The sequence below is a fragment of the Ovis canadensis genome, chromosome X (genome assembly GCF_042477335.2).
Source record: "Ovis canadensis isolate MfBH-ARS-UI-01 breed Bighorn chromosome X, ARS-UI_OviCan_v2, whole genome shotgun sequence".
Classification (NCBI taxonomy): Eukaryota; Metazoa; Chordata; class Mammalia; order Artiodactyla; family Bovidae; genus Ovis; species Ovis canadensis.
Genome location: NC_091727.1, coordinates 62495749 through 62516187, shown reverse-complemented (window position 1 = coordinate 62516187; position 20439 = coordinate 62495749). Strand labels below are relative to the sequence as shown.

Here is a 20439-nt window from a genome sequence, read left to right as displayed (position 1 = left end):
GTACTGTGCTGTTTTGATTACTGTAGCTTTGTCATATAGTCCGAAGTTTGGGATTTTTCACATGTCTAGATTTTTTTCTTTTTTTTTTTTCCCTGAAGATTGCCTTGTCAATTGGGGTTTTCAGTGTTTCCCTAAGAATTTCAGGATTGTTTGCTCTAGTTCTGTGAAAAATGTCATGGGCATTTTGAAAATGATTGCATTGTCTGTAGATAGCTTTGGGTATTAGGGCTGTTTTAACAGTATTCTTCCAATTCAAGGGTACAGGTTATCTTTTCATTTCTTTGTATCATTAATTTCCTTCATCAGTGTTTTATAGTTTTCAGAGAATTGGTCTTTCTGTTCATTGGTTAAGGTTATTCCTAGATATTTTACTCTTTGATGAAATTTTAAGTGATATATTCTTAACTTTCCCTTTCTGATGTTGCATTATTAGTGTATAGAAACACTTCTGTATGTTAATCTTGTATCCTGTAACCTTCCTGAATTTATTAGTTCTAATTGTTTTTTGGTGGACATTTAGAGTTATTCATATATCATGTTCTCCTCAAATACCGAGAATTGTTCTTCTTCCCTTCCAATTTGGATAACTTTTATTTCTTTCTCTACTTTGACCGCTATAGGTAGGGCTTCTAATTAATATGAATTTTTCTTGGTTCAGCCTTTGCTTGGTTGTAATAAACCTTTGACTGTTTCCCAGAGCTCCTACACAGTTGGTTTAGACAGCTTCTGGTTGTTTTCGTTTGTTTGTTTGTTTTGAAGTTCCTCTGGTGGACTGAGATCCTGGAGTTTCACAGCCTGTCATTTTGCTGACCTCTACCCCCATCTCTTTTGCTCTCTTCTTTTGTTATTCTTATTAGGGCCTCTTGTCTTTCTGCCTCTTTCATTTTATTTTATATTTTCTTTATGTTTATTTTTCTATGCTGTTCTGGGGGTGATATTCTCAGGTCTGTTTTCCAGTTTAGTATCAGTAGGTTGATTGTTATTTTCTCTTATCATGTTAAAATTAATACTTCATTTTATTTATATTTATATTGGTTATTATTAAATGGTATGTTTGATATTGTCCCGTATGAGATAATATACACATAGATTTTATTTTTTACTTTATGTCTGAATATTATAAATATACTTATTAAAATACCTTTTAGATTGTACTATAATTCTAATTCTCTCAGAAAATAGTATTCTGATTTATTTTGGCTCTTATGTTACTTTCCTAGTATCAGTTGTAATTTTTGACTATTAAATTCTCCTGGGTGGGAGATCTTTGAAATTTCCTCATGTACCCTGGATTCTGGAGGCATCTTTAATGGGGCAGTTATCCTTTTACTTCTTGGAGCTTGCTGGTACGGGTTCATGATTAGTTTTAAAGTTAATTTCTTTTCACCTATTTGCAAAGTACAAATTTGAACCTCAACCAACAAAAGCTTGTGGTTCTTGATTACTATTAATTTTACCTTAGTGTTAGACTGACTGACTGCCGTATTCCCTGCAACATTTTAGGCCAGTGTGTTTCATGCAGAAACTTCATTCTAGCTTTCACCTCCTACAAAATATTACCCTTGCTTGTTGATAAAATCCCAGTTTCCACATACATTTACTTATTTTTATTCATGGTAATTATCTTTTAAAAGTCATTAGAGGAAACCAGAAATGAAAGAGACACATGTACCCCAATGTTCATTGCAGCACTATTTATAATAGCCAGGACATGGAAGCAACCTAGATGGCCATCAGCAAATGAATGGATAAGAAAGCTGTGGTACATATACACAGTGGAGTATTACTCAGCCATTAAAAAAGGATACGTTTAATTCAGTTCTAATGAGGTGGATGAAACTGGAGCCGATTATACAGAGTGAAGTAAGCCAGAAAGAAAAACATCAATACAGTATACTAACACATATATATGGAATTTAGAAAGATGGTAACGATAACCCTGTATGCGAGAGAGCAAAAGAGACACAGATGTATAGAACAGTCTTTTGGACTCTGTAGGAGAGGGAGAGGGTGGGATGATTTGGGAGAATGGCATTGAAACATGTATAATATCATATAAGAAAAATAATATAGTATGACAACTCTGAAAGTTAGATCATATCCCAATCCCCAGGGTTTGTTATAAGTGACTGTTGTTGTTTGTTTGTGTTTTGAACTCCTGGACTATTTCTGTGTTAAAGTCTGTAGTTTTTGTTGTGTGAAGCCATTGAACCTTTGATAGGTTAGCTTAGTGTTCAGCTAATGATTGGGCAGTGAATTTATGAAATAATTTGAACCTGTAAGTCTCCAAGCTTTGCTGAAGGGCTTTCTGTATGTGTTGAGGCATTTCTTAGATATTCAGCCAGTAAATTTACAGCTCTGCCTTACCACTCTCTTCCTGCTTTTATAGGGCCTCAAATTCAGGCAGAAGAGAAACAGAATTCTTTCATGGGCAAACATACAACCCAGAGTTTGCATATGTTTCTTTGCATGAATGTGTCTTTCTAGATTCTAGGAAGAGTTTGAATCTTTGTTAAGACCCCTGTGGACATGTCATTCTCTAATCTGTCACCCTCCCCCATTTATTTAAGTGTTTTGGTCCATCTCTTTATAACTCCAATTTGTACATTGCCCTAGGTCATCATAGTCTTAAATGATTTCAGATGATTGTTTTTGATAAATGCTCCAATGGCAACATTGTTTACAGAGAATAAACTTTGGGTTAAGGCAAGCAAAGATAAACTCTAAGAATGGAGGTTTCTGTATCTGTCAAACTGGACAAATAGTGATAATTTTCTGAGAGTGGGGCCTTGTGAACCTCTAACACCCTTCTGCCTTCTCCAGTGGCTACTAAACTGTTGATTTCATAGGTACTATAGTTATGAGGCTGTTGGTTTTCAGTGGTTATTACAGAGCTGGAAAGAAGGTGATTTGATTAGGGTAACTTTATATACCAAAAGTTCATTGGTTTTTAAAATCAAAATTCACTCATTTTTCTTCAATAGACAACCCTCAGATTGTTAAAACTTTAGTTAATTTAGATAGTATCTGAGATATATATATATATATATATATATACACAAAAAAAACATATCTAGAATATATAAAGAAATATTATAGCTCAATAATAAAACAAGCAACATAGTTATAAAACAGGCAAAAGTTTGAACAGATCCTTCATGCAAAAAATATGACAAATGCCCAATAAGTATATGATAAGATACTCAGCACCATTAGTCATCAGGAAAATGCAAAGTAAAACTTGTTAAAAACCACTATATACCCATTAGAATAACTAAAGTTAACGTGCAGAAGTAACCAGATGCTGGAAAGTATGTGGATCAGCTGAAATTCTCATATGTTGTTAAGAGGAACACAAAATGGTACAGTTGTTTTGGAAGACAGTTTGACCTTTTCTTGTGTAGTTTAATTAATAGGCACTTACCAATTAACCATTCACTGCACTCCTAGAGGGCACTCCTTGGGAGAAGTGAAAGCATATGAACCAGAACGACTTTTACATGAGCATTTATAACAGTTTTTATTCACAATAATGAAAAGCTAAAAACATTGCAAATGTCCCTGAATAGGTGAATGAATGAATTATGGTATATTTATGCAATGTGATACCAGTTTTCAACAAAAAGAATGAATTACAGGTTAATAAATTACCAAGACATTGTGCAGACTTAAACAAGCTAGAAATAAAAGAAGATATTCTGTATAATTCTGTAGAAAAGTATAGTGATAACCAAATTGTAATCTGTGTAACATGAATTAATTATTAACTAATCAATCCCATTTATGTTCTACCTCATTCCCATAAAACTTCAGTTGCCTCATAGGCACTATTCAACTACATTCTTAAATGAATTAGAAAAAGATGAGGGTAAAACATTATAGAAGACACATGAATAAATAAGTAGTTGATGGAGAGAGAACCAACAAAGATAGTTTGAAAAATTATGAGAGAGTGGCTTTTTGGGTGGGGATGGGGAAATATCAGGGAGGATATAAGGGTGAGTTTACATGGTCTACATGATACAGTGATCTTCAGAATGATAAGAAAATAAATGTCCTTTCCATGACAAGCCTTTCTAAGTTATCTGTTGATTCTTTGTAGTCAAGAAATTCCCCAACAGTTTTATCTAAAATATGAGTCTTTCCTGGCACTTCCCTTAGTACAGAGGCCAAATAAATGAGACACTGTTTTCATGAAAAGCTGTTAATTTATGTTTGTATTTTTGTGCATGTGACTTGCTGCATTGTCTCATTTTCTGTGTTTGTTTATAAGGTGAGGATGGTAATACCAATCTTTAGATACTTGGGGAAGGTAAATGAAAGGTATTTGTGCAAAGCCTTTCATAAACATTTTCAAGCTCTGTGCAGATGTAAGTGTAGTGTTTTGAAGTCCCAGAAATCTGGAGAAGAGTGTTGGTGCAAATAATGAAATGGGGAATGAATGTAACTCCTTTCTCACTCCATGCCTTTACTTACAAAATACTGTAAATGTTGAAAATTGTAATATTTGAGGTTTTTGAGGTGTTCATATAATTCTAAATGAGAAGTCATTTATAACTGTACTTAGCTTAGCTCAATTTATGAAATCCTGGTATTTATGAAAGAGCAATATAATGAATAATATATTTAATTTTCCAGAGTCAAGCAGAGTGCATGGGAACTTCTGGGGTGGCCTTTTTTTTTTTTTTTTTTGCTGCTAGCCAAAGAGGCCAAAGAAAAGGTTTTCAGATATGGAACCAGTTTTGTTTTCTCTTTGCTGATGAAATGTGGAAGGCAGTGTATGCATACTCCTCTTCATATTTATGTGGCCTAGATTTGAAGTGGAAACGTGATTCTAAAATGTGGAAATTTGAAAAGGCATGGTAACCTGGTCTGCAGCCTCCAATCTCTGTGAAGTATTTTTTGTTGTTGTTGTTGTTAGTATTGCCATTGATGTGTTCAAAGGATCAAGGTTCTAAATAATGAAAATAAGAACTTCTGAAAACAGGACATAGACAAAAAGATAATAAAACTCTTTGCAGGTTTATCTGTTTCAAACAAATGCTTGAGAATGTTTTATTGTATTTAACCATGATAGTCTAACCATGATAGATTTTCACTGAAAGGGATAGGGACTGTTGTTTGTATTGTCTCTCTTTCTGTTAGGGTGAGAGCAAAAATTTTCTGTAGCTTGTATATCTGATAGATATGAAGTTGGGGGATTGTGAAACTAAGGAGTGAAAGAAGAAATAGGAAAGGGGGAACAAAAATTATAAGAAGCTTGATATTTCCTAGAATATGGTCTTAATATGTTACTTTAGTTGGTGAGAGCAGTGCTCTTCAAACTCTAAAGAGCATGTGAATCCCCTAGGGATTATTTAAAAATACAGTTTCTGATTCAGCAAGTCTGGGGTGTGACCTGGGAATGTGTATTTCCATTAAGCTCCCAAATGATGATGATACTGGTGGCCTAAGAACCTCTCTTAGAGTAACAAAGTTGGAGATTTGACTGAAGATCTTAGTGAAGGTCATATTTTAAAATTTTCAATAAGGTTAATTTGTCATAATGGTAGCTAGTTGTGTTTAATTTTACATCATCAATAAACTTTTGTATAATGAAGTTTAAAATCATTGACCAAAAATCACATACATATGTCTGGCATACCACCCTCAATTTTTTCATCAACTATTTCCTTATTTTAGATCCCTTAGTAAATGCTCAGTGAGGAAGTTAAATTTGTGTTTCTGCCAGATAGTACCTTCACTAAAGCTGCCATCTGGTTAATGTGTAAAATGTTAAAGTGTTGTTTATATGGTCATAGGAGAGGCCCCAGAAAGGCAGACAGACCACTAGGCTTCTAGTTCCATCTCTCCCAGCTAGCTTTGGAACCTGGAGCTTTTTTTGTCTTTTGTAAAATGACTGTGAATATTTGTTTAGTAGACTTGAGAAAGTATCTAGTCCATTGTCCACAATAGGTACTCAAAAAAGCTTAAGGAGACTCTTAAGAGTAGAACTAAGCAGCTTTAGGTCTCACAGATCGGTCACATAAGACAGGGACTGAGGATAAAGCATGTCCAATAACTTAAATGGAGGACTTCACTAAGTTACCCTACTTCATCTTTAATGTGTGATTTTAGTTGCTCAAATCTTCTGTGGAAGGTCTGATGTTTTCTTTAACATCTTCCAATGCAATTTGCTACCTGCCGGGAGCACTTCCCTTTGTCTTTCTCCTGTCTGTCCTAACAGAGATGAGGAAATCAGGCAAAAGGCTGCAGCACTGACCATTTCTCCCATTTCCCTTCCTTTGCAGATTATTCCTCTGCTGTTCAGAAATTTTCTCAGACATTGCAGTCCTTTCAGTTTGATTTCATTGGAGATACACTGACTGATGACGAGATTAACATTGGTAAGTCTTCAGCTATTTGTAGACATGTGACTCTCAAAGCAGGTCTGAAAAAAAGCAGCCTCCTTGGTGGATATAGAGAACGTGAGAATCTTTGATCCCCCCTTTGTCACCTGTTGTCCTAAGTTCCTGGGAGACTGCTCAAGAAACATAAAGAAACATTCCCTCCTAGTCCCATTTCTTCCTCATACAAAAGCAATCAAAAGATATCCCTTTGGACTTCCCTGGTGGTACAGTGGATAAGAATCTGCCTACCAATGCAGGGAATATGTGTTTGATCCCTGGTCCCAGAAAATTCCACAAGCCTTGGAGCAACAGGCCCATGTGCCACAACTACTGAGCCCATGTTCTAGAGCCTGTGAGCCACAACTACTGAGCCCATGTGCTGCACCTACTGAAGCCTGTGCTCCACAACAAGAGAAACCCCCACAATGAGAAGCCCGTGTACCACAATGAAGAATAGCCCCTGCTCACTGCAATGAGAGAAAGCCCATACACAGAAAAAAAGACCTAGTACAACCAAAAATAAATAAATCAAAAATATATGTTTAAAAAATATCCCTTAATCTTCCATTTAGGTCTTTGACTCAGTCTGCAGAATTTTTCTTTAAAAAAATCTAAAACATGAAAACGGAGCTTCCCAGGTGGTGCAGTGGTAAAGAATCCACTTGCCAATGCAGGAGACACAGGTTTGATCCCTGAGTCAGAATATCCCCTGAAGAAGGAAATGGTAAACCATTTCAGTATTCTTGCCTGAAAAATTCCATGGACAGAGGAGCCTGGTGGGCTACAGTTCATGGGGTTGCAAAATTGGATATGACTGAGCAAAACACATGAAAAAATATATATTTTTGGTGAAGAATGAAAATTAATTTCTTGGTTTATTTCCCCAAATAATTCAGAATAAGGTTCTTCTAAGGAACAAATCCCCTAGAAAGTTTAATATTAGCATTTATGTATGTATACTTTTCAGGCAACAGGAGATTTGGCATCTCCCTTGGGAACTGAATTTAAGGACTTGCCTTAGTGTTTTCCTCTGTAAAATGTGGTTAATGTGTATCTCTCAAAGATGTTATAATTAGGAAATTGAACAGTGGAAATATAAAGAGCTTTGTGTTTGTGTCAGTTATGAAGTTAAAGTAGTATCAGCAAAGTATAACTCTTCCCTGGTAAAGAATCTGCCTGCAATGCAGGAGACTGCCATTGTAGGAGATGCAGGTTCAATCCCTGGGTCAGGAAGATCCCCTGGAGAAGGAAATGGTAACCTACTCTAGTATTCTTACTAGAATACTGGAAAATCCCATGGACAGAAGAGCCTGGTGGCCTACAGTCCATGGGGCAAAATATGGCCCATAGACTTAACTGAAATACAGTTAAATATTGTCTATGGGTGGTTTTGTATTATAACAGCATTGAGTAGTAGTTGCAGAGGCTACATGGTTTTCAGAGCCTCAAATATTTGCTGTCTGGCCATTTAAAAAATGTTTTGTAACCACTGAGTTAAAGAGTTAGTGCAAAACATTTGCTAGATGAGAGCACAGAACTATTATGAATGATCTAATGTCACTGAAATAATTATGTGTATGAATCTGGGAAATAAAATATAAAAATGTATTATTATTATATTGAATGCTTGTGCAGTAAATATGAATAATATATGTGTATAAAATATGAAATTACCTATACTAATAAGGTATTCCAACATAGAACTGTTTTGTGTGTATGTAATTTAATTCATACTAAATACATAGTTTTATCTAATTTTAATCTAACATTTCATCAAGCATTTTCTCATATCATTTAAAAATCTTTGAATGCTTCATGGGAGTGTAGGACAAGGACATTGTTTCATTCATTTCTATTTCCCTAGCATGTAGAGGAGCACCTAGCATATAGCAGATAATCAATACATGTTTGTTGAATGAATGAGTAATGGATGCATTTGAGATTCATTATTATAGGAGCTATACTTTACATGCTGTTCAACTATTGTTAGAAATTTGGCTTATTTCTGACTTTTCATGATTATAAATAACCCTGCAATGGATATTTTTATTAGGTTGATGACTAATGTTTTGGATAAATGTGGCAGTATAACTAGTGAGACAGACATTTGTATTTGGATTATTTCTTTACTCATGCCACATCATTCTACTTCTGCATATCTATATGAGGGCATGGCTTATTTAAAGGTTAATATTGTGAGGGTTTGATAGCCCAAGTTTGAACTCTAGTTTCTCAATGTATTAGCTATGTAATCTTGGCAAGTAACTTCACCCCTATGAGTGTAACATTTCTCATCTGTAAAATGGGAATGAGGTAATCAATGCCAAGTGTTCAGTGTCTAAATAAATGTTAGCTATTTAATCATTGTTGTTAATATAACGTTTGACTACTTTATACTTTTTAATGGACTGGATGTTTTTGTATCTCCACAAATTCATATGTTGAAATTCTCACTTCCAATGTGACAGTAGTAGGAGGTCGGTTCTTTGGGAGTTAATTAGGTCATGAAGGTGAAGCCCTCATGAGTGGTATTAGTATCCTTATCTCTGTGACAATCTAGAAGAGTGGGGTGGGGAGGGAAATGGGAGGGAGGTTCTGGAGGGAGGGGACATGGATGTAAAGAGGGCTGATTCTTGTTGATGTATGACAGAAAACCACAAAATTCTGTAAAGCAATTATCCTTCAATTAAATTTTGTTTTAAAAAAAGAGAGAGGGAAAAGAAAACAGATTCCAGAGCACTCTAACACCCAGAGCACTCATTCCAGAGCACTCTTTCTATCATGTGAGGATACAGTAAGAAGTTGGTAGTCTGCAGCCTGGAAGAGAATGCTCATGAGAAACTGACCTTGATCTCAGACATTTAACCTCCAGAACTGTGTGAAATAAATAAGCCCACCCAGTCTATGGTATTTCCCTATAGCATCCTGAACTCAAACAAACAAACAAACAAAAAAAAGAGCAGGAATTTGTACTGAGATTTGGAGGGTGTTGCTATAATGAACACCTGAAAATGTGGATGTGGCTTTGGAACTGGATAATGGACAGAGGCTGGAAAAGTTTTGAGGTGCATGATATAGAAAGCCTAGATTGCTGTGAATAGAATTTTAAGGGTGATTCTGGAGAGAGCTATGAAAGAAGAGAAGGGTAGAGAAAGCCTCAATATTCTTAGAGAATACCTAAGTAATCATGCATGAAATATTAGTAGAATATAGATGGTAGACTCCATTTTGATAGAGTCTCAGACAAAAATGAGCAACATGTTATTGGAAAATGGAGGAAAGGTGATCCCTGTTATAAAGAGGCAAATACTAGGCTACATTTTTTGTATTCTAGTGTTCTGTGAAACGCAAAACTTGTAAGCAATGAAACTGAAAATTCGGTTTATGCAATTTCTAAGCAAGTGTTAAAAGACAGGTTTGGTTTCCACTGGCTATTATACTAAAATGTGAGAGGAAAGAAATGAACATAAGGTAAAATTTTTAAGGAGAAAGGAACCATGACTTAAAGATTTGTCCATATTACAAAACATGAGGAAGCTTATTTGGAAGAAAACACTATTGCACTTCGCAGGTGGTGCAGTGGTAAAGAATCTGCCTGTCAATGCAAGAGTCTCAAGTTTAATCCGAATCAGGAACGGGTTTAATACCTGAGTCAGGAAGATCCCATGGGGTAGAAAATGGCATCTCACTCCAGTATTCTTGCCTGGAAAATTAAATGGACAGAGGAGCCTAGAGGGCTACAGTTCATGGGGTCACAAAGAGTTGGACACTACTCAGCATCTCACATGCTAGTAAAGAAATGCTCAAAATTCTCCAAACCAGGCTTCAGCAATATGTGAACTGTGAAATTCCAGATGTTCAAGCTGGTTTTAGAAAAGGCAGAGGAACCAGAGATCAAATTGCCAACATCCGCTGGATCATGGAAAAAGCAAGAGTTTCAGAAAAACATCTATTTCTTCTTTATTGACTAAGCCAAAGCCTTTGACTGTGTGGATCACAATAAACTGTGGAAAATTCTGAAAGAGATGGGAATACCATCTTGCTTCTTGAGAAACCTGTATGCAGTTCAGGAAGCAATAGTTAGAACTAGACATGGAACAACAGACTGGTTTCAAATAGCAAAAGGAGTACGTCAAGGCTGTGATTGTCACCCTGCTTATTTAACTTCTATGCAGAGTACATCATGAGAAACGCTGGGTTGGAGGAAGCACAAGCTGGAATCAAGTTTGCCGAAAGAAATATCAATAACCTCAGATGCAGATGACACCACCCTTATGGCAGAAAGTGAAGAGGAACTAAAAAGCCTCTTGATGAGAGTGAAAGAGGAGAGTGAACAAGTTGGCTTAAAGCTCAACATTCAGAAAATGAAGATCATGGCATCTGGTCCCATCAGTTCATGGGAAATAGATGGGGAAAGAGTGGAAACAGTATCAGACTTTATTTTTGGGCTCCAAAATCACTGCAGATGATGATTGCAGCCATGAAATTAAAAGACACTTATTTCTTGGAAGGAAATTTATGACCAACCTAGATAGCATATTGAAAAGCAGAGACATTACTTTGCCGACAAAGGTCCGTCTAGTCAAGGCTACGGTTTTTCCAGTAGTCATGTATGGATGTGAGAGTTGGACTGTGAAGAAAGCTGCTGCTGCTGCTAAGTCACTTCAGTCATGTCCGACTCTGTGTGACCCCATAGACAGCACACCGAAGAATTGATGCTTTTGAACTGTGGTGTTAGAGAAGACTCTTGAGAGTCCCTTGGACTGCAAGGAGATCTAACCAGTCCATTCTAAAGATCAGCCCTGGGTGTTCTTTGGAGGAAATAATGCTAAAGCTGAAACTCCAGTACTTTGGCCACCTCATGCGAAGAGTAGACTCATTGTAAAAGACTCTGATGCTGAGAGGGATTGGGGGCAGGAGGAAAAGGGAACGACAGAGGATAAGATGGCTGGATGGCATCACCAACTCGATGGACATGAGTTTGGGTGAACTTTGGGAGCTGGTGATGGACAGGGAGGCCTGGTGTGCTGCAATTCATGGGATCGCAAAGAGTCAGACATGACTGAGTGACTGAACTGAACTGAACTGAACTGAACTAGGCCACTAACTGAGCAGACATACACATGGTTCAGTTCAGTTCAGTCACTCAATCATGTCTGACTCTTTGTGACCCCATGGATTGCAGCATGCCAGGCATCCCTGTCCATCACCAACTCCTGGAGCTTACTCCAACTCATGTCCATTGAGTTGGTGATGCCATCCAACCATCTCCTCTTCTGTCTTCCCCTTCTCTTCCTGCCTTCAATCTTTCCCAGCATCAGGGTCTTTTCCAATGAGTAAGTTCTTCACATCAGGTGGCCAAAGTATTGGAGTTTCAGATTCAGCATCAGTCCTTCCAATAAATATAGAGGACTGATTTCCTTTAGGATGAAGTGGTTGGATCTCTTTACAGTCCAATGGACTCTCAAGAGTCTTCTCCAACACCACAGTTCAAAAACGTCATTCTTTGGCACTCAGCTTTCTTCATAGTCTAACTCTCACATCCATACATGACTACTGGAAAAACCATAGCTTTGACTAGATGGACCCTTGTTGGCAAAGTAATGTTTCAGCTTTTTAATATGCAGTCTAGGTTGGTCATAGCTTTTCTTCCAAGGAGCAAGCATCTTTTAATTTCATGGCTGCAGTAGTCATCTTTCAAACTTAGGGACAAATGCAGACTGAAAGTGAAGGTCTGGAAAAAGATATTTCACACAAATGGAGACCAAAAGGAAGCAGGAGTAGCAATACTCATATCAGATAAAATAGATTTTGAAATAAAGGCCACAAAAAGAGACAAAGAAGGACACTACATAATGATCAAAGGATCAATCCAAGAAGAAGATATAACAATTACATATGCACTCAACATAGGAGCCCTGCAATATGTAAGGCAAATGCTAACAAGCATGAAAGGGGATATTAACAGGAATAGAATAATAGTGGGAGACTTTAATACCCCAGTCACACCTATGAATAGATCAACTAAACAGAAAATTAGCAAGGAAACACAAACTTTAAATGATACAATGGATCACTTAGACCTAATTGATATCTATAGGATTTTTCACCCTAAAACAATGAATTTCACCTTTTTCTCAAGTGCACACGGAACCTTCTCCAGGACAGATCACATCCTGGGCCATAAATCTAGCCTTGGTAAATTCAAAAAAATTGAAACCATCTCAAACATCTTTTCTGATCACAATGCAGTAAGATTAGGTGTCAACTACAGGAAAAAAAGCTGTTAAAAATACAAACATATAGAAGCTAAAAAAGACACTTCAGAATAACCAACAAATCACAGAAGAAATAAAAAAAGAAATAAAAATATGCATAGAAACGAATGAAAATGAAAACAAAACAATGCAAAATCTATTGGATTCAGTAAAAACAGTGCTAAGGGGAAGGTTCATAGCAAGATAAGCTTACCTCAGGAAACAGGAGAAACATCAAATAAATGACCTGACCTTACACCTAAAGCAACTAGAAAAAGAAGAAATGAACTACCCCAGGGTTAATATAAGGAAAGAAGTCATAAAAATTAGGGCAGAAATAAATGCAAAAGAAACAAAGGAGGGCAGAGCCAAAATTAAGAAAGCTAAATGCTGGTTCTTTGAGAAGATAAATAAAATTGACAAACCATTAGCCAGAGTCATCAAATTATAAAGGAAGAGTCAAATCAACAAAATTAGAAATGAAAATGCAGAAATCACAAGAGACAACACAGAAATACAAAGGAACATAAGAGACTACTATCAGCAACTATATGTCAATAAAATGGACAACTTGAAAGAAATGGACAAATTCTTAGAAAAGTACAACTTTGCAAAATTGAACCGGGAAGAAATAGAAAATCTTAACAGACCTATCACAAGCATAGAAATAAAAACTCTAATCAGAAATCTTCCAACAAACAAAAGCCCAGGACCAGATGGCTTCACAGTTATATTTTACGAAAAATTTAGAGAAGAACTAACACCTATCCTACCCAAACTCTTCCAGAAAATTGCAGAGGAAAGTGAACTTCAAAACTCATTCTATGAGGCCACCATCACCCTAATACCAAAACCAGACAAAGATACCACAAAAAAAGAAAACTACAGGCAAATATCACCGATGAAAATAGATGCAAAATCTTTAACAAAGTTCTAGCAAACAGAATCCAATGACATATTAAAAAGATCATACATCATGATCAAATGGGCTTTATCCCAGGGATGCAAGGATTCTTCATTATCCGCAAATCAATCAATGTAATACACCACATTAACAAATTAAAAGATTAAAAACCATATGATTTTCTCAGTAGATGCAGAGAAAGCCTTTGACAAAATTCAACATCCATTTTTGATAAAAACCCTCCAGAAAGCAGGAATAGAAGGAACATACCTCAACGTAATAAAAGCTATATATGACAAAGCCACAGCAAACAGTATCCTCAATGGTGAAAAATTGAAAGCAGTTCCCCTAAAGTCAGGAACAAGACAAGGGTGCCCACTCTCACCACTACCATTCAACATCATTTTGGAAGTTTTAGCCACAGCAATCAGAGAAGAAAAAAAATCCAGATTAGAAAAGAAGTAAAACTCTCACTGTTTTCAGATGACATGATCCTTTACATAGAAAACCCTAAAGACTCCACCAGAAGATTACTAGAGCTAATCAATGAATGTAGTAAATTTTCAGGATATAAAATTAACACAGAGAATTCCATTGCATTCCTATACACTAACAATGAGAAAACAGAGAAATTAAGGAAACAATTCCATTCACCATTGCAATGAAAATAGTTAAATACTTAGGAATATATCTACCTAAAGACATAAAAGACCTATATATAGAAGACTATAAAACACTGATGACAGAAATCAAAGAGGACACTAATAGATGGAGAAATATACCATGTTCATGGATTCCAGGAATCAACATAGTGAAAGTGAGTGTACTACCCAAAGCAATCTATAGATTCAGTGCAATCCCTATCAAGCTACCAACGGTATTTTTCACAGAACTAGAACAAATAATTTCATAATTTGTATGGAAATACAAAAAACCTCAAATAGCCAAAGCAATCTTGAGAAAGAAGAATGGCACTGGAGGAATCAACCTGCCCTAGTTCAGGCTATACTACAAAGCTACAGTCATCAAGACAATATGGTACTGGCACAAAGACAGAAATATAGATCAATGGAACAAAATAGAAAACCCAGAGATAAATCCACGCACCTATGGACACCTTATCTTTGACAAAGGAGACAAGAATATGCAATGTAGAAAAGACAATCTCTTTAAAGAAGTTCTGGGAAAACTGGTCAACCACTTGTAAAAGAATGAAACCAAAATACTTTCTAACACCATACATAAAAATAAACTCAAAATGGGTTAAAGATCTAAATGTAAGACCAGAAACTATAAAACTCCTAGAGGAAAACATAGTCAAAACACTGATGTAAATCATAGCAGGATCCTGTATGACCCACCTCCCAGAGTTATGGAAATAAAAGCAAAATTAAACAAATGAAACCTAATTAAACTTAAAAGCTTTTTCACAATGAAGGAAACTATAAGTAAGGTGAAAAGACAGCCTTCAGAATGGGAGAAAATAACAGCAAATGAAGCAACTGACAAAGAATTAATCTTAAAAATATACAAACAACTCCTTCATCTCAGTTCTGGAAAAATAAGTGACCTAATCAAAAACTGAGCCAAAGAACTAAATAACATTTCTGCAAAGAAGACATACAGATGGCTAACAAACACACGAAAAGATGCTCAACATCACTCATTATCAGAGAAATGCAAATCAAACCACAATGAGGTACCATCTCACGCCAGTCAGAATGGCTGCTATCCAAAAGTCTATAAACAATAAATGCTGGAGAGGGTACAGAGAAAAAGGAATCCTCTTACACTGTTGGAGGGAATGCAAACTAGTACAGCCACTATGGAGAACAGTGTGGAGATTCCTTCAAAAACTGGAAGTAGAACTGCCATACAATCCATCAATTCCACTGCTAGGTATACACACCGAGGAAACAAGAATTGGAAGAGACACATGTACCCCAATTTTTATCACAGCACTGTTTACCATAGCCAGGACATGGAAGCAACCTAAATGTCCATTGGCAGACAAATGGATAAGAAAGCTTTGTTACATATACACAATGGAATATTATTCAGCTATTAAAAAGAATGCATTTGAATCAGTTCTAACGAGGTGGATGAAACCGGAGCCTATTATACAGAGTGAAGTAATTCAGAAAGAAAAACACCAATACAGTAGATTGACACTCATATATGTGGAATTTCAGTTCAGTTCAATCACTCAGTCGTGTCCGACTCTTTGCGACCCCATGAGTCACAGCACGCCAGGCTTCCCTGTCCATCACCGAAAGATGGTAACAGTGACCCTATATGTGAGACAGCGAAAGAGACACAGATGTAAAGGACAGACTTTTGCACTCTGTGGGAGAAGGCGAGGGTGGGATGATTGAGAGAATAGTATTGAATCATGTATGTTATCATATGTGAAATAGATCGCCAGTCCAGGTTCAATGCATGAGAGAGGGTGCTCAGGGCTGGTGCACTGGGATGACCCTGAGGGATGGGATGGGGAAGGAGGTGGGAGGGGGGTTCAGGATGGGAAACACATGTACACCCATGGCTGATTCATGTGAATGTATAGCAAAAACCACTACAGTATTATAAAGTAATTAGCCTCAAGTTAAAATAAAAAAAAAAGAAAGGAAAAGAAAAAGAAAGTAGAAAATACAGCCAAAGAGCCTTACTCTCAAAACTTAAGATCACATGGAACTTGCCTTGCTAGATTTTGAGCTTGCTTGGGACCTATCATTCTGTCCTTCTTGACTTTTTTCCCTTTTGGAGTGGGAATGTCTATCTTATGCATGTCCCATCATTGTATTTTGGAAGCACATACCTTGTTTGTTTTCACAGGTTGACAGCTAGAGAGCAATTTTGCCTCCATACAATTTGTACCTTGAGTTTCACCCATTTTGATTTAGATATTTAGATATTTAGATAAAATTTGAACTTTTGATCTATGAGTTAATGCTGGAATGAGTTAAGACTTGTAGGGCTGTGGGAATTGATTTAATATATTTTACATAAAAGAAGGATGTGGATTTTGTCAAGCAGTATTGGAGCTTCAGCTTCAACATCAGTCCTTCCAATTAACACCCAGGACTGATCTCCTTTAGGATGGACTGTTTGGATCTCCTTGCAGTCCAAGGGACTCTCAGGAATCTTCTCCAACACCACAGTAGTCAGTAGCATTAACCCCTTTGTAGATACCAGCTGAGCAACAGATGGTAATGATTTCTAGGGAAAGTCTGAAGCTTCTCTGAACAGTTTCTTCCTTTGTTGATCAGCCTTTAGGTCTCACAGTCTATATATAACAGAGACAAGTGAGAGGAAGTGTCTGACTGCCCTGACTATGACATTTGTCACTGCTTTAGAGTATGACATGTATACTTTCAAATGACATTGCCTGACCTTTTCTTTATCTCTATGGCCCAGTAACTAGAGGAAATTCTAAGTATTTAGGTAGTGGGTGTCTACTTCAGGTTTGATGTTTAGTTATTGGCTATGAGGTCTTGAAAAAATTACTTGGGTCTCTGTTTTCCTCATTTGTAAAGTAGAGAGTATAATCTACTTCCCAGAATTACGAGGAGTAAATTATACAAATAAATATATCAGAGGGTTTATATAAATCCTTTTTCTCAGCTTCCAGTGATCCTACTAGGAAGGTGGAGAACCTAATTTTTGGAGAGAGATGTTAGTTTGAAATTATTGCCTGAGTTTACTACAAAATGAAAAGGTAGAAAAAGTCAATGTTTAAAGGGACCTTAGGAAACATCTAGTTCAGTTAATCTTAATATAGCTTTGTATCAGGATTACCTGGAAAGCATGTTGATCCAGAGTCTCAGGACCCATCTTAGATGAAATGAATCAGTTTGTTTATTTGTGCATGGAGAAAGAAAAAGCAGTGTTTCCAAGTCTCAGACTGCAAATCAAATTTCTAATCTTGTCATTGTAATATATTTAACATAAGTCCTTTGCAGACCAAGCAGATTGATTTAAAATCAAACTTGCAAGTAGCAGTTCCATCAGCCACCCATTACTGCTTTATAGGAGCATAGGACTCAGGACATTCTACATTGTCTATTCCCCCTAGCCCCCACACTTATATTCAACATGAATATTATTAATTGCTAATAACTCATAGGTAATCATAAATCTGATTGGGATAAAGTAGGGCTTAAGAAATAGTCTCTTGAGGATGTTTGCTAGTGTTTTTCTATAAAATCAGTTAGACCATCTTTTTAGATTGTGATGGTCAGTTGTTTTAGGGTCCTGAAATTCAGGTATCCTAAAAGAAGAGGGATGCCCTAAATGAAAAAGAAAAATATTAGTATAAAAGTTAAAATTATTTAAGTTTTATTTTTATTGAAGTATAGTTGATTTGCAGTGTTGTATTAATTTCTGGTATACAGCAAATGATTGTGTTATATATGTGTATATATATAATCTTTTTCATATTCTTTTCCATTATGGTTTATTATAAGAAATTGAGTATATTAACAGTTCCCTGTTATATACAGTAGGACCTTGTCATTTAATGCAAAAGCTTCTACTACAGAAAAGAGATGTGAATTGAACCCTGAGGGTCCAGTGATTTGTAACTGGTCAGTAGTAGACATTTATTTTTGATTACATAGTGTCACTCATTAGAGTTTCTTGAAGCTCTCAAGGTAGGATGCTAGTCCTCTAGGTGACATTGTCCACAGTCCTGGCAGTCTTTCCTATAAGGGCATATATGAATTGAACATTTTACCAGACTTCCTTAACTCAGATAGTGGTTTGTCCATGGAAAATTTAAGCCCAATGCATGGTCTGCTATGGTGGCAAGCACTTAGAGATTTATATCAAGTCATCAGATTTTAGTTTATAGATCTTCTTCAGATCATGGGGAAAGGGTCAATTGCATGGTGACCTGGAATCCTTATAGGGATCTGGATCATCAAGTCTCAGGTCTCTCTGATTCCAGGTCAGATGAGAAGGGGAAATTTAGGATTGCTAGTTTGGAGTATTATAACTAGATATTGGAAGAAATAGAAGGGATTGAAGATATGCTAAATATAAGTTGGGTAAAGTAACAGGATCCAGTTCAATTTACAGATGGATACCAAAACAGTTTTTTTTTTTTTTTTTTTTTTTACAGAAGGGGTGCAAGTCATTTAAATCTCAACCAGACAGGTCTGAGTGTGCATCCTTATAGGTTACCTTCCAGTAACAAGAGGTGCAAATGTTCAGCTAGCTCAAAGACAAAGAATAGGGCAAACTTCTGATAATCCAAAAGGATGTGATCATATAATTGCTGATAATAGTCTCTTATGATCCTTTGTATTTCTGTGTTGTCTGTTGTGATCTTTCCATTTTCATTTCTAATTTTATTGATTTGATTTTTCTCCCTTTGTTTCCTGATGAGTCTGGCTAATAGTTTGTCAATTTTATTTATCCTTTCAAAGAACCAGCTTTTTACCAGAGCTCATCAATGAATATAGTAAAGTTGCAGGATATAAAATCAACACACAGAAATCCCTTACATTCCTATACACTAACAATGAGAAAATAGAAAGAGAAATTAAGGAAACAATTCCATTCACCATTGCAATGAAAAGAATAAAATAATTAGGAATATATCTACCTAAAGAAACTAAAGACCTATATATAGAAAACTATAAAACACTGGTGAAAGAAATCAAAGAGGACACTAATAGATGGAGAAATATACCATGTTCACGGATTGGAAGAATCAATATAGTAAAAATGAGTATACTACCCAAAGCAATTTATAGATTCAATGGAATCCCTACCAAGCTACCAGTGGTATTTTTCACAGAGCTAGAACAAATAATTTCACAATTTGTATGGAAATACAAAAAACCTCAAATAGCCAAAGCAGTCTTGAGAAAGAAGAATGGGAGTGGAGGAATCAACCTGCCTGACTTCAGGTTCTACTACAAAGCCACAGTCATCAAGACAGTATGGTACTGGCACAAAGACAGAAATATAGATCAATGGAACAAAGTAAAAAGCCCAGAGATAAATCCACACACATATGGACACCTTATCTTTGACAAAGGAGGCAAGAATATACAATGGATTAAAGACAATCTCTTTAACAAGTGGTGCTGGGAAAACTGGTCAACCACTTGTAAAAGAATGAAACTAGATCACTTTCTAACACCACACACACAAATAAACTCAAAATGGATTAAAGATCTAAATGTAAGACCAGAAACTATAAAACTCCTAGAGGAGAACATAGGCAAAACACTCTCTAACATAAATCACAGCAGGATCCTCTATGACCCACCTCCCAGAATATTGGAAATAAAAGCAAAAATAAACAAATGGGACCTAATTAAACTTAAAAGCTTCTGCACAACAAAGGAAACTATAAACAAGGTGAAAAGACAGCCTTCAGAATGGGAGAAAATAATAGCAAATGAAGCAACTGACAAACAACTAATCTCAAAAATACACAAGCAACTCCTGCAGCTTAACTCCAGAAAAATAAATGACCCAATCAAAAAATGGGCCAAAGAACTAAATAGACATTTCTCCAAAGAAGACATACGGATGGCTAACAAACACATGAAAAGATGCTCAACATCACTCATTATCAGAGAAATGCAAATCAAAACTACAGTGAGGTACCATTTCACCCCAGTCAGAATGGCTGCAATCTAAAAGTCTACAAGCAATAAATGCTGGAGAGGGTGTGGAGAAAAGGGAACCCTCTTACATTGTTGGTGGGAATGCAAACTAGTACAGCCACTATGGAGAACAGTGTGGAGATTCCTTAAAAAACTGGGAATAGAACTGCCTTATGACCCAGCAATCCCACTGCTGGGCATACACACCAAGGAAACCAGAATTGAAAGAGACACGTGTACCCCAATGTTCATTGCAGCACTGTTTA

At 36.3% G+C, this 20439-nt stretch overlaps 1 protein-coding gene across 6 annotated transcripts in view; it reads left to right on the top strand.

The window, feature by feature from the left end:
• The window catches only part of OPHN1 (oligophrenin 1), a 585383-nt gene that overhangs the window by 140449 nt on the left and 424495 nt on the right, over positions 1 to 20439 (top strand). For all 6 annotated transcript variants that reach the window (XM_070290276.1, XM_070290278.1, XM_070290274.1 and 3 more), the window contains exon 3: positions 6291 to 6386. In XM_070290276.1, coding sequence (XP_070146377.1) covers positions 6291 to 6386 — 96 coding nt within the window. The remainder of the gene's footprint in view (positions 1 to 6290; positions 6387 to 20439) is intronic.